This window comes from Sinocyclocheilus anshuiensis, unplaced genomic scaffold, assembly GCF_001515605.1.
Source record: "Sinocyclocheilus anshuiensis isolate Anshui unplaced genomic scaffold, SAMN03320099.WGS_v1.1 scaffold54, whole genome shotgun sequence".
In the NCBI taxonomy this organism is placed as follows: domain Eukaryota; kingdom Metazoa; phylum Chordata; class Actinopteri; order Cypriniformes; family Cyprinidae; genus Sinocyclocheilus; species Sinocyclocheilus anshuiensis.
Genome location: NW_015547654.1, coordinates 1,083,083 through 1,098,856, shown reverse-complemented (window position 1 = coordinate 1,098,856; position 15,774 = coordinate 1,083,083). Strand labels below are relative to the sequence as shown.

The 15,774-nt window shown below is 37.8% G+C and overlaps 1 protein-coding gene across 1 annotated transcript in view; it reads right to left on the bottom strand.

Annotated features, from left to right (window-relative positions):
- pag1 (phosphoprotein membrane anchor with glycosphingolipid microdomains 1) overlaps nt 1–15,774 on the bottom strand; it is a 56,693-nt gene that overhangs the window by 5,520 nt on the left and 35,399 nt on the right. The window contains exons 2-6 of the mRNA XM_016504339.1: nt 10,004–10,035; nt 7,725–7,946; nt 6,602–6,650; nt 3,342–3,438; nt 2,726–3,252 (exon numbers count right to left, since the gene is read on the bottom strand). Of these exons, the coding sequence (XP_016359825.1) occupies nt 2,726–3,252; nt 3,342–3,438; nt 6,602–6,650; nt 7,725–7,891 (840 nt within the window). The 5' untranslated portion in view covers nt 7,892–7,946; nt 10,004–10,035. The remainder of the gene's footprint in view (nt 1–2,725; nt 3,253–3,341; nt 3,439–6,601; nt 6,651–7,724; nt 7,947–10,003; nt 10,036–15,774) is intronic.

The window sequence follows — 15,774 nt, the reverse complement described above, 5'->3', positions numbered from 1 at the left end:
TAATTACATTTGATTACCTTTCTAAATTTCTAATGAATGTTTTCAACTGTTCATTTTAAAACATTTACACCAGACAGGGTTAACCTTATAGTAGTACTCAACACTGATTACTGTCAGACTTTCAAAATCATTCATCACTTGAATTAAGATTAGAATAATTTAATTTTAAAGCACAGCCACCACAAAATCAGACTTTTTACTTTGAGATCATTCTGAGGTTTAATACAGATTTAAATCATAACAAGAAATGGTTTAATAGCTATTATACTGTTTTTGAAATCAAATCTTTGCATAGATATGATAGGAAACATTGGCATCTAACAATGCCTTGGAAAAAAAACAGTTCATCTTAAAAAAATAAAGCATATACATAAACCCAAATAGGGAATAAAATAGTTATAGAATAAGCACGTGTCCTATTCTGTGTCCTAAACTCCTGAAACATTGGTGTCTCATATTTTAGAGCAGTCAATGCTATTTGGGAAAAAATTTAATAAATATGTATGTGTGTGAAAATATTCAGATGTAACCCCCTTTGTAATCGTTAACATTTTCATAAGTAACTTTAATTTAATTACACATTTTTTTCTCAGTAACTGATTACAGTTACATTTATTTTGTAATTAAATTACGTAATTCCATTACATGTAACTAGTTACTCCCCAACACTGTGCATTTTGAATGTTAAAGTTTGTTCTCAAATCTTACAAACAGTCTGTGATGTGTTACACTTGTCTGTGGGCAAGTTATATAGTAGCATACTCCATTGTGTCATAATGCACCTCTCAGGTCAGCAGAAGCATGGGCCAGGTAGTTTTGGGTAGATCTCTGGCTGAGCATGAAATCTATACCACCGTTTTTGGTGGAAAACACATATAATTGATTTTTGAGTACAAGGACAAAGGAAACAAATACAGGGCAAAAATACCAAATGAGAACAACAAAAGGAGAGAGAGCGGACGTTAGAGCAAAAGAGAGAGATTGACAGAGTGAGAGTGCAAGAGGGAAGTGATTAACAAAGGAGGTGCAGGGCGTCCTCGACTGGTGACAGTAGTGTGTAGCTGTAGTGAATGCTCACACCGTTTGCAGACATTGACTGCAGGTGCAACAGCAGCCTGTCTGCTCTCCTCTACAGATGGCTTCATTTGTATGCTACAGGCGCATGTACGTATATCACCATCAACCTAAAAGATTGTAATTAAACTGGAATCACACTGTTCTCTATTATTCTCTTGCAGTCTCTAAGTTTAGCTGGCACTGGAGAATGTTGGTGCAGCTCCTTTTTGGTTTGTTTCTGAGATTGAGATTATTCTTCTTTGTTCTCAATTATACATGTCAAAGGGTCACATCACTCTGCATGAGATGGAGTAGCTCCTGCTAAAGCAAATGATTACTGCAGGAGAGCAACTGATGCTGTATTAACGATTTTAACCCTTTAATGAACCTTACAAAAACAGTACTGTGGTGGTACCAGTGTATCAAAGGGTATCAAATGATAATATGATGGTACTCTAAAATTGGTACGAAAATGCTACTGGGTGATTGCCATATTCATTTAACGTAATACTTACATGCGACTCCAGGGGTGTCCAGTCATGCTCCTGGAAGGCTATTAGCTCTTAGTTTCAATCCTAATTAAACACACCTGAGCAAGTCAATCAAGATACTCAAGATTACTTGTCACATCCAAAAAAGAAAAAGGGGGTGGGGGAATTGTCAATCGTCAATACCAATATACTGGAGCACCCCATTCCCTACCATGTACTCTAGTAAGAGAAAAGTGATATATGGTACAAAAATAGGATACAAAAAATACCTGGATGGCCTACTACTTCTGGCGAGATTCTGAAGTGTGCATCCAATGGAATACTATCCCATGAGGCCATGTGAGGTGATTCATAAAAGTTGGTGAAGGGACATGACTGAAGTTGTAGTCACATGATAGTGGTGGATGTAGTACGTATGGACGTCACAAAGTAATTTATACAAATGTAGTACCTATTCTTAAAGGGATAGTTCACCCAAAAATGGGTCACCCTCATGTCGTTCCAAACCTGTAAGACCTCCGTTCATATTCGGAACACAAATTAAGATATTTTTTAGCAACCAACTGACACGTTCAAAGTCCAGAAACATAGTAAGAACATCGTTAAAATGTGACATCAGTGGTTCAACCATAATTTTATGAAGCAACGAAAATACTTTTTGTGCGCAAAGAAAACTAAAATTTGTAGTTCCCTTGCTGTCTATGCAGGGTCAGAAAACTCGGATTTCATCAAAAATATCTTAATTTGGTCTTGGAACGACATGAGGGTGAGTAATTAATGACAGAATTTTCATTTTTGGGTGAACTATCCCTTTAAAGTACACAGTTTTGGCCGCAGCGACTTCCAAGCAGGTGTGCTGGAGCTAAACCCAGCAGGAAGGTGCCCTCCAGGAGGAGGATCGGACACACCTGCGCTACCCCTAGGGTACTAGGGATACCAGCTTACTGGTACTTTGAATAGATGAAACTTTAATTAAATGATAACAGTCCTTCTAAAGTATCGGTAGTACTGACTATCAAAAAAGAAATCCAGTACATGTACAGCTTCTGCCAGGCAAAACAAGTGCAGGTATGTTATGCCTTGCGATAATGTGGATTCATGCAAGGAAGTGTACTCTACAGTTTTCTCTACAGGACAACAATGGTACTTTCATAAGAAAGAGAGTTTGGTAGCCCCACCTGTCCATTTGGAATCTGCTGATTCTCATTCTCATCCAGTACTTTGTCTGGTACAGGAGGTGGTTTTTCATCCTCAGGCTCTTCGAAATTCACAATGGCGGCCGAGCGCCTGGCCTCCATGTCAGTGCTGTAGCGGCTCTTCTTGCTGAGGTTGACGGAGGCATACTCCACACCATTGGGCAGCATGGTGTGGTCTGGTGTAGCGGGGCTTGGGTGGCCATTAAGAAGAGGTGCAGGTGGTTCCTCTGGACTTAGTGTACCGTTGGAAAGGCCAATGTCCTTGAGTTCTTTCACTGTCTCGTATAGACAATCCTCAACACTGACATCACGGGAGGTGCTGTCCTTCACCACCTCGTACGTGCCTTCTCCTGAGGGAGCTTGAGCATCGATGGCTGCTTTGAGGGTATCGGTGGGTGGAATGCTGGGTAATTCGCGATCCTGGTGATACTTAGAGGATCTGATCTCTGATTGGCTGGACAGCATGTCTTCTGAAGGCTGGGGACTTGTGTCCATTGTGTCTGTTAGTACTGAGGACAAAGGTAAGTGGAAAGAGTGTGAAAATCTGCTGTAGTCGTTTACAGACAGTGTCAATGAGACATTGCTGTAGAACTGTTACCTGTACCACTGGTAAGAGGCCCATTATGAGAGCTGCTGACCGCCAAGTCAGTCCCATGGCTCTCTACTGACTGGCTACATACTTCCTTTTCTGACACCTGCAGAGAAATAGGATATAATATGTTATCTATGCACTATAAATTAAATAAAAACTATTCAATGATGCAATCGGCCTTCAGACTGCAAGCTAAAGCAGAGGATCTCAACCTTGGGGCCACGAAAACACACAGGGTTGTCATAGATTAAGGGATCGAGATGAGATACATGCTAGACTTTTGATTATTTCTTATAGTTACAGGGTCAATGATAAAACTAACTGAATGTGAAATGTAATTGGTCACTTGTGTGATGGTAACGTGCATAGCTTAATTATTTGACACCAGGGTGCAAGAATTGAAATTTAAAAATGGGTCATGGTGGACCAAAAAAGGTTGAGAACCCCTGCTATAAGGAGACCGGAGACAAAGACACTTGGATTGAGCTCTTTGTTTGCATCTTTAAACCATAGCAAAAACACCATGCAGTGGCACTATGAGACCGCCTAGTGGCAGGTCATTGAAATGCCTGTTGCCAGGGTGATTAAGTCCTTCAGATGCAGGAGGTTAAATGCTGAGAGCCACTCAGATTGTCACATCAAGACAAAGACCCCATTTAACCTGTCAGGCTGTGACAGACACCGCCATTTAAACGAAGCCCTCCTCAATATATTGACAGGCAAGGTGTACATTATCGTGCAAAGATTTGCCTTCAGATGTCCATCAAAACTATAGAGGTTTACAGTGTTAACAGAGAGATAATGTCAGACATTTGCTTAATCATGTCACAATCATTAATACTCACTTTATATAATACAGAGGGTCTCAACCTTGAGGTCACAGCCCTATGTTTGTCGCTATCTGCTCAGTTTTCATAGACAACTAGACTACACCTATATATAAATGTTAATCTTAAAATGTAATGTAACAAATATCGGCTACAATGAGACCTAGAAGATTAAAACTGTTTTTTTTTTTTTTTTTACAGTTGATTAAACTATTAATTTAAATTCTAATCAATGAATTACTATTTCAATGGCATTTTTCCATTTAAAGTTTAGAGACAATAAGATCTCTCTGTTTTTGAAAAAAGTCTCTTTTGCTCACCAAGGCTGTATTTAATTGATCAAAAATAAAGCAAAACAGTAATATTGTGAAATTTTACAATTCTAAAGATCATTTATATTTTAATACATTTTAAAATGTAATTTATTCCTGTGATGCAAAGCTGAATTTTCAGCATCATTTTCCCAGTCTTCAAAGTCCCATGATCCTTCAGAAATTTCTAATATGCAGATTTGCTGCTCAGGTGACATGTTTTATTATTATCAGAGTTGAAAACTGCTGTGCGTCACTGCTTAATATTTTTGTGGAGACAGTTATCATTTTTTTTCTTTTGACTCTTTTGATTAATAGAAAGTTTAACTGAACAGCATTTGAAATAGAAATCTTTTGTAACAATGTAAAAGTCTTCAATTAAATGCAGTCTTGATGATTATATAAATTTTAATTTATATAAAAAAAAAACTTTACAAACTTTTGAATGGTAGCATATATTGACAATTTTAATAGAAACATTTGTAAAACTTAAAAGAACACTCCACTATTTTTGAAAATAGGCTCTTTTTCCAACTCCCCTCGGAAGTTAGCCTATTTTCAGGCGCTGCGTAATATCATTGCGCCTGCTGCACCCATGGTACGGCAGCAAAGTTCCTTGATTATTACGCCGGAATGAGAGTATAGTTCCTAGCCATATCGGCCTAGAAAATCGCAACTTTTCATTTTCCGTCGGTCTTAGTACACGATGTAACTACAGAAGAGTCAAGTTTTAAATAGGAAAAATATAGAAACTCTTTGGTCATTTTTGAGCGAGATGCTAATGGTCTAATCAGATTCAATGATCTATGCTAAGCTGCAGCTAAAAGTGCTACGCCAGACCCGGAGATCGGCTGAATGGATTCGAAAATGGTAAAACTCAACTGTTTAACTCTAGGGGAGTTAGAAAATGAGCCTATTTTCAAAAATAGTGGAGTGTTCCTTTAAAGTTCAGTTCACTGTCTTGATTAAAAAAAAGTTACATTTCTTTTTAGTTTGAGGCAGTGCAATCTTTTGCACTCAGTTATTTGACAAAGTATCTAAAAGCCTATATGGTTTGGTTTATGCGAGTGATGGTTTATCTCTTTTCCAATACGTGGCAAGATGCCGGCTGAGTTTTAGAGTGGTACCCACCTCTTTTTCACCATGCCCAAATTATTTGTTAAAGTTCTAGTACAGTCAATAACAATTAAACCTGACTAAGTAGTAAAATGTGCTGTTATTCTTAATGTAATCTACAAGTCATTTAATTACTCCTGTGAAATTCAAAATAAGTCGCAAACCTCAAAATGTCGAGAGCCCAGTTTCTGTCGTACTGTATGCATAACCAGTGAGTGTTATTAACAGCATTTGCATAAAGGCCACAGTTTAGACATTTTTACAGCTTTCATGCTGCTGTTAGTGTAGTGCACAGCATGCAAATGCAGAATGCATAGCTAACGATAAAATTGAGGTAAACGCATCCCGATGAATATAATAAACATAAAATCAACATCTGGCTGTGTGGTGGCCTCATGATCTGTGTATTGTACATGTGTGCTCCACAAGCCTTCGTAATCAGTCAACAAGCCACAAACACATGCTGGCGGGCCCCCTCATTTAATGACAGTTACAATGAACGATTCATGCGTAAAACAGTCCCACAGACACTGCCTATACAGCTGTTTGTGTATATACATGTGTGTGTTTTAGCACTCAATTATGCCCTCAGTAGGTCACACTAATCTCCTGACTGCTAAACATCTCCTGAACTCTGTCCTTGGATGATAATTTCACAGAAAACACCCACTCAGATGCAACAGACCCAGAGAGAAAGGCAATTCATGCATGAAGTTTCTCATCTCCCTGCGGCCAAACAAAAATGTTAATCTGTCTGCTTCATGCTTTCCTCCCACAAACCCCGGGTCGCACAATGACCGTCCATTCTCTTCTCTGTTCTCCCATCTTTACGAGGCCCCCGAGCACAGCGGTCACACAGTCTCATGACTAAAACACTCTAAAGATGGTTCATGTAATCTTGGGACTCTGTGATTAAAAATTCCTTTTGAAATGAAAAACGAGGAATGGCCACAATGAGGCAGCACAGGCTTAAAACTCTTAGATGGAAAGCATCACTGAAGCACATGCTTACCCCATTCATCAGGTTTTCATGGTCTCCTGGCAGCCCCCCTTTTTTCTGCCTGTGGAGTCAGAGGGAGAGAATTACTGAGAAATTTTGATTAAGTCTGTAGATTTGGCTGTGTGCTCTAAATCTATTGTCTGTTGCTTTGTCTTTGTGTGGCAACATTCAATATCATATTCTAAGATGCAAACTAAGCCTTGTTCTAGACAGCAAAGCATTTAAAATCACATTTAATATAGTATTGAATCAAGGATTAAGCTTTATCTGCTCCAAAGGAAACTGCCATTGGAAGTTTTATCCTGGTTATATGTTGAAATAAAAACATTTAGTACAAAAATACCATATAATTTCTTATTATATAAAAATAATTTAAATATATATATATTTTTTTTTTTTAAATATACTGTATATATAAAATATATATACTGATCTTGTCAAGAAATGCATGGCAAATTAATTAATTCCATGACATGTAGGCCTACTAAATATTAGTGACAGACTAATAAATCAGTGACAGACTGATATATTTTTTGTTATTTGCCATTTTTATTTTACCATTTTGAGATAATAACTGAAAATTAAGAACTGAAATCCAAAACATTTTAATGCCTTTTTAATATTAACTGTTAGTATTCAAAGTGCACTTTTTGTTTTCAAATGCTTTAGTAAATTTTGAGTAAATATTGTGTAAAATAAAGGTTAGTTTCATTTCAATAATTTTTCACATCTAATTTAAAGGTCTAGGTAGACTTTTTGCCAGTTTGGGGAGAAAAAAAATCTGTGGAATCCTGCAGAATGGATTTATGGTAAAATGTGGTAAACGGTGTTAAATGAAGATTGGAGCATAACTATCATATTACTAAATGAAAGCATAATAATTTAGAAAGCATAATTAAATTAGGCAAAATATGTAATAACAGGAATGAGGTATGTGTTGAATTTTGTGACTGATGCCATTCCAATTCTTTGGATATTTCTGAATGTGCAGATTCCATATGAGCATGCTCATTTGTTGACAAAAATGTATTTTATATTAGTATTAGCTATTAGATATTATCAGCTACTATAGTCTGCTCTACAGTATTAAAATATTAGACGTATCAAAGAATAGGAGCGTTTTAATGATACTCACCCCTGGCAGCTCGCACACAGCAGCAGCAGGACAGAGAGCAGCAGGAAAGCTGTGAGCGCCGTGAGCGTGCCTACAAGTGCCAGCTCCCCTTTAGCCAGCGCCGCCGCCCCTGCGACCTCTGACCCCACGGCCCCTGACCCCAACATAGCACTCAGCGCAGGAGCCATTATACATCACAATGATGAGTCGCCTTCATCGACCAAATGCACCTCACTGCAGAGGCTGGACACAAAAATGGATAGCGCCATAGAGAAAGAATGGGGGAGGAGAGAAGAATAACAGATTGATGTTTGATGGTTATCCAAAAGACCTTTGCACTTCACAGAGTCAGCAAACCAAATCAGAAAAAATTGAAACCTCATTCTTTTTTGTTCCAGATCCTGAGTCAGATTATTAATATATTTAAGTGTGAAACTCTGTTAAATAGTTGAAATAATAATCTCAGATCCAAATGACATGATAGAACAAACTCGCAATCATCCCTAACTATGGTAGAGCTCTTGGTCCACATGAGTTTTGCGAATCCTCAGCCACAAGGTGGCAGACATGTGCAGATGCACAATCCTGTCATGCGGTACCGCAGTGAGCTCAACCTGAGGCTCCTTCAGAACAAATGGCTCTTGGACGTTTCACTCAGTAACCCAAACATGCAGGCTAGTTTCATTTGACAGCGAGCCAGATTAAACAGAGTCCTGGTCCAGGATGATGTGTGATGGTGGGCCCCACCTCCACAAGCTGAATAGACAGATAACAATCAAATGGCTGGCATCCCAGTGGAGACTGAAGCCCAGGCAGCACTTCTGATCTTTTGTGTGAGGGGAGATGGACAGCACAGCTGCCTCTCTGAAGGGTGAGTCTTTCCTCTCCACTCACTCAAACTCTCCGATAAGAAACAGCCACCCAAATCCATGAAGAACATGAAGTTGGCATTCATTCTGAACAAATCCAAAGTGTTTATTTTCAATGCAAATACTATCGTCCTACTCTTAAACTGCATAGTTAATACATACCAGAAGAAGTACTGTAGGTTTGTACGAGATGAAAAAGCCAATTGTGCTACTGGAGAAACTATATGCAAATATTAGTGAGGCATTAACATATTAACTGATTCTAATTCATAAATAATGCCTTTCGATGTATCTCTCAGTTTCATTTGAATACTGAGAGATACATCGATAAATATATGAACAAATATTAATAAAAATATATATTTTACATAATATATCATAATATAAAAAATAATATTGTAAAAATGTAAAAATTCACAAACTTTTTTGTCAGCAGAACCCTTTTGACTTAAAATATTTACCTATGAGAATTTAAATTAAATGTGACCCTGGACCACAAAACCAGTCATAAGGGTCATGAAATAAATAAGCTTTCCATTGATGTATGGTTTGTTAGGATAGGACAATATTTGGCCGAGATGCAACAATTTGAAAATCTGGAATCTGAGGGTGCAAAAAAATCTAAATATTGAGAAAATCGCCTTTAAAGTTGTCCAAACAAAGTTCTTAGCAATGCATATTACTAATCAAAAATTCAGTTTTGATATATTTACGGTAGGACATTTACAAAATATCTTCAAGGAACATGATCTTTACTTAATATCCTAATGATTTTTGGCATAAAAGAAAAATCAATAATTTTGACCCATGGATTTGGATTGTTGGCTATTGCTACAAATATACCCGTGCTACTTATGACTGGTTTTGTGGTCCAGGGTCACAAATAATAATAACAACAATGTTCACGGTTCACTGATGCTGGCTAATGGTCACATGGCATGCAGGTAAACAAATAAAACATTTAATTGTTTTTAGTAAGCTTTCATTTAATAATAACTGTTATTTATTTTGTTGTTTTATTATTAATTTTCTTTTAGTAATATCAGAAAGAATCATTAAAAGCATAGCATTATCTGCATACTATTTTAGGAATCCTATTGTGGTCAAATCTTCATTTACCAGTATCTCATGCTAAATTATTTACTCTCTTCCAAATAATAAACTACACCCTTGATAGCCTGTGAGTCAAATACTTGTTTTAAGCTTTCTGTATGCGTAAGATAAAAAAAAATAAAAAATGGATATCATAAGAAAACATTCCTAACATCATGTATCTTTTAAACTGTATTCAACTGGAAAAGACCTACCACAAAAACAAATATGTCAATATGCTTGGGGGGAAATCCCCCAAAAGCTGTAAAAACACACGCAGATTATTAAAAATCAAGTCTTGTACAGTTCTCAGTACCAAAAATGACAAACAAGTCCTACCTGAACACTTGTTTGGCTCTGGTGATTGTTGCCTGCAGGGAAACAAAGAGAGCAGGCGATTAGATTCAGGAAGGGAGCTCTGCACATACTGTAGTACCAGACAGCACATTGTGCAGAACATCTTAACGTGCAATCCTGGAATTTTCAGATACTTTTAGTCAAACTTACAAATGACTGACTATAAATCACAATTGGTTACATAAGCATTATGTTATAGAGAAAAAAAACTACACAGAACCCACAGCAAGCAGAAGCAACTCTTCTATGCGATGATAAATTCTGTATTCATGGTCTAATGAAGACAATGGATCATTGGTTCACAGTAGCAGGGCGCTTATGAGTCTCTCAGCATGAACACATATCAAGCATCTCCTAAAATGCATGTGAGCACCAGCATCAATTTCCTTCTGAGGAACAAGCACCAAGAACTTTGTCTAGATCCTCACCAATGTGCTCCAGAGTAACTATAGCAACTGTGATCTGAAGATAGTTTGTGCAATGATTTCCTCTAATGATTGTATTTCAGGGAGTATAACATGCAGATGAAGAGAGAGATAAACCGCAAAACTGGAATTTTACTGCCAAGGGTTGCCATGCATTTGCTAAGGTGATCAGAGGTGTTTAGCAAGATGTGATTGCTAGACTGTTTTGGGTTGTTCCTCATCCTGAAGTCTCTACAACTGTCGACGAAGGGATTTTGGTATATATTATATACCTAAATCCAGCACTGCTTATAAAACTATAGTCTAAGAAATATGGGACCCATTCTCACTGAAATGTTAGAATGAAGATTTAAAAAAGGAAGCGATTCCTTCACAAGGAATGTTAGGATTGTGTGTTTCATGCCATATAAAATAAGGCACTGGAAAAGCCATTTGATGGGGGAATGTGTTTGGAAAGTCTGTAGTCCCAGATCGAGATGAGCCACTGTGGTCCTTGGCAACACTTTGGGCAAGCCATCGGTCACTTCTTTGCCAGAGTCATTACGGATGAAGATCCAGATCACCAGATCATGTGTAAGAACTGTGTCCATCTGGATCCTTCAGTATATCTGTGCCTATAAATTCACAGCATCTCACTGCCAAGGTAAAAAAAACCATACCTAGATATTTGGCTTAAAGTTACTTTATAGTTACAGACAACTATACCGCAAAGACTTTCCTCCCCAGGGGTCACAGCGGATTTTGTGGAAAAGCACAGCTGGGCTGCTGCTGAGAACGCATCCGGTAAAAGATTCTCATGAGATCGCCAGCGGCATCTCCTCAATAAATAATTGCACTGGAGCAGGAGTAATGCAATAAGGAATTTTGTGGATGCTCTGTTATTATGAGTTTTTCTGCTGACAGAAGCTTTGATAATAACTCATCTCCAGGAGCGCGCTCTAAAAAAAGAACATTGTAATACTGCAGTATTTTGTAACCCCTTATGGAAATCGTCGGCATTCTTTGTAGCATAAAATGCTGAAATATTTGCAGCAGGAGGCAGTTAGAATAATAAAGCTTTCATAGGTGTCAATCAAGAGGCCATTAGCTTATAAAACACCAACGGTTTCACAGCTTCTCTTTGGCCACGTTAGAGGAGAATGACACATTCGACATATGCCGCGTTCTGGCTCTTTCCTGGACACGGGGGTGCGTGTCGTCTGTTGTTACATTGCACTCACAGTCTGCTTCGGGGCACTTTTAAGTGATTTAAAGGAATAGTTCACCCAAACAAAAAAAAAGTGTTATCATTACATCGTTTCAGACCCATAGGTTTCTTTGGAACACAAATAATCTGTAATTTTATTTTTCTATATAGTAAACACGAATGGCTTGGAGTTATGAAAAAGCTCCAAAATTACAAAAGGACCAAACAAGTCATGCACTACATTTCAAGTCCTCCATCTGAAATCATGTGAAATAGACCACTGTTCACTGAAAATGTTGACATTTGCCCAAGCCTCATGATGAGTTCATGAGAAAAGTAGCGATTTTAGATTCATGAATTAATTGTTCTTTTGTGTCACATCTTTTCAATTAATCATGTGATCCAGTTTACAAATGAAGTCTGAATGATTCCTTCTCAGTGAAGCAATGATCTGGTGGCAGAAGACTTACTGTTCAAAAGTTCGGGGTCAGTATGATTTCTTTAAAGAGATTAATACTTTTATTCAGCAGGGACACATTCAATTCATCAAAAGTGGCAGCAAGGACATTCATAATGTTGCATAAGATTTATATTTCAAATGCTATTCTTCTCAACTTGCTATTCATCAAAGAATCCTTTAAAAAAATCATAATTTATCACAATTTCCACAAAAATATTAAGCAACTGTTTTCAACATTAATAATAAAAATATTTCTTGAGCACTAAATCAGCATATTAGAATGATTTCTGAAGGATCATGTGATATGTTATGAATATTTTCTTAAACCAAACAGACACTGCAGTAATGTCTGCTGAAAATTAAGCTTTGCCATAACAGGAATAAATAGGAAACAGATATTTTAAATTGTAATAATATTTCACAATATTACTGATTTTTCATCAAAAAATGCAGTCTTAGTGAACATAACAGACTTCTTTCAAAAACATTGTGACCCCAAACTTTTGAACGGTACTTGGACTGGGCGATATGTCCAAAATCTTATATCACGATATGAGTAATTTTATTTCACGGTAACAATATATATTACAATACAGTTATTTTTGCTTTATGATATCAAAATCTTTGAGAGCTCAAAGATCTCACTTTAAGAGCTGCCCGGATCCAGTACACTGTTACATGTTTTCTTTCTCAGCTGTTTGCTTTCATTTAAGACCTACTGTGTTTTCAAGGATACTTGCAAAGACAGGCATTTTGACACATACAAGTGTGTGAATTTAAGGCCTATAAAGCGGCAAAAATAACTTGTTCTATGAGCACCATCTTCACATGAGCGCACCTCTCTGACAGAAACAGTCTCTCAGACAGCGCACGCATATAGCGAAATGAGTTCTCTTTCGCTGTTGATTGGATTTTAACGGCTTAAAATCACCTGTTTTTAAACCACAATGCTTAAAAACGTGTGCAAACGATACGTTTTCGTGACCACGTAGCACAGCAACTAGTAACTGCGATAAAGATGATAGTCCAAAATCTCTACCAATTGACAGATTTCTACCGGTATATCGCCCACCTCTAAACAGTACTATACACAATATTTATGATGCTTTTGTATCCTTTTTGAAGCTTGAAAGCTCTAGTCCCCATTGATTATAACTGAACAAAAAAAATCAATACATGATTAAAAAAACATGTCTCGAATGACATGACGGTTAGTAAATGATCATTTTGGCTAAACTAGCCAGATTCCAACATTTAAATCCTGACAAGCAACACTCCAGCTAATGTGCAACAACATTCTTCAGTTTAACAAACTGACCAATATGACAACAATCAGGGCACAGTCTTCCACCCAACCCCCTCCTCATCACCAGATTGAGGCCAATTCATTGTGAGAGAAGAAGAGAAAGCTGGCCATCTTGAGTCTGGATGCTACAAGGCCATGTGTCTGGGTGAAAACAGAAGGATGAGCGAAGAGACCAGCCTGTTGTGAAGAGAACAACTGATCCTCACTGTATCCACATATTCCTATGAGATGAAGACGCCCCCCAGGATCAAATAATACCCTTTACAGACAGCTAATGAACTGTGTAGGGTTTCATTATGACCGGTCTTGGGGGCAGATGAACAGGAAGCAATTTCCCTGGGTCAATGGTTTGTCATCTGTGCCTTACAGCAACCGACTAACCAATCAGCAAGCTCACAGCCGAGCGCAAGCCAGAGGGTTCTTCCAATTAAAACGGCCACGTTTGATCAACTGACTTTGTGTCTCTATGGAAACCGCACTCATCCCATGGGTTAATCAGCTGGCATGGAAATCAATCCCCTGATGGTTTGCATATAAAGAGAACTTGCAGCGGCATGAGCTGATGCCACACTTATAACAATCAGTGCGAAGGTCAGACGCCTAGAATTGCTGCATCACCACAGACAGACTTTAAAAACACACATCAGAGGAAGTGAATATTTATTGAACACTTCTACAATCACACATAGAGTCAAAGTGTCTGCTTGGATTGATTTACTTATCTGAAATGTGACAGATGTTTAAAGAGGGCACGTTCCTCTCCAAAAGGCCATGAGTTATGAAACTACTGTCTCAGCTTCCTGTGCAGTGTGTTGGAGTGTGTATGCAACAGCTGTGCCTCTCTGTTCTCCCACAGACAAGAGTGATGTCCCATTAAAGTTTGTCTCCAGAGACACTGTCATTTCCTACTGCACGTACCACAGGCCTGCCTTGACCTCCCTCAAATCTACACTCAATAACCACACACAGAAATGGGAATGGAATACTGTTTATTGAGTTGCATGTAATAGTATATAGTATGTACTATATACTGCCTGCTCAAAAAACAAAATGCTAGTTTGCTGGTTTAAGATGGTCATGTCTGACCAGCTGAAAACTGACTAAACTCCTTCTAAATCCAGCCAAAAGATCAGCTTGACCAGGTTGGGAGACCATCATGTAATAGGTCATTTTTGTACTCAATGCATTTATATTTAGTCATTTACATTTCCTTGTAAAAATGAAGTACAATTTAACATACTTTTAAAAAGAGTACTAATAAATGAAATAATATACTTTAGAAAAATATACTTTAGTGCAAACTGAATGTCACTTAATTTTGTTATTTACAATTAAATGAAAATATATTATAGTTTAAATTTATATTAAATGCAAATAGTTAAAGGCTTTTTTGAACCACCTAAATAGGACTTAAGTACATCTTTATATGTAATTTTATAATTATTTATATTATCTTTAAAATATGTTTAAAGTTTACTGTCGAATGTACTGCAAAGTAGTCATTGCAAGCTTTGTAATTTCTATTGAAAATTGTATTTCATGTATTTAAATATATTTGTAATGACACGTTTATTATTATTAAGTTGCAATTTAGCACATTTGAATATTATTGACTTTAAAAGTAATATCCAATAACACATTACAGTTAAAATAACCAGGTGCTTCACATGTGCTTTAGTATGTTAGTAAAAGCATCAAAATAAATGTATATCTTTCAAGCACGAAAAACGATTATTAAAGGGGTCATATGATGCGATTTTAATTTTTCCTTTCTGTTTGGAGTGTTACGAGCTCTTGGTGCATAAAGAAGATCTGTAAAGTTGCAAAGACTAAAGTCTCAAATCCAAAGAGATATTCTTTATAAAAGTTAAGAGTCAGCCACGCCTACCTAAAACGGCTCGTTCTAACACGCCCCCACATGTCTACCTCACGATGTGGGAAGATTTGCATAACGCCGCCCAAATGTTCACGCAAAGAAAGAAGGCGTAACTTTTATTCTCGCTGTAGTATTGTTGTTGCCGCCGCCACCATGTCGTGAAGGCGCTGTGTGTTTCGTTGTGAAAGCGAAACTACTTTGTGTGGACGAAGCGGAGTCCAGCCCGGGGTCGTCACATGTGGTTGCCGCAAGCCTGCCGGACGCTCCTTCGTCGAATCCGCCAGCTGTGCCGTTCTCAAGCCCACCTGCCTCTGCTCACTCAAGCCGGCCTCCACTCATTCTAAGCCGCGGCTCACTCTGGGCCTCTGGCCTCCGCTCGCTCAAGGCCGCAGTGTGTGACGCTGTTTCGTTGTGAAAGCGAAACTACTTTGTTTGGCCTTCCAAAAGAAGACACGACTAGAAATCAGTGGTTAAGTTGTATTTACAACACTGTTCCAGAA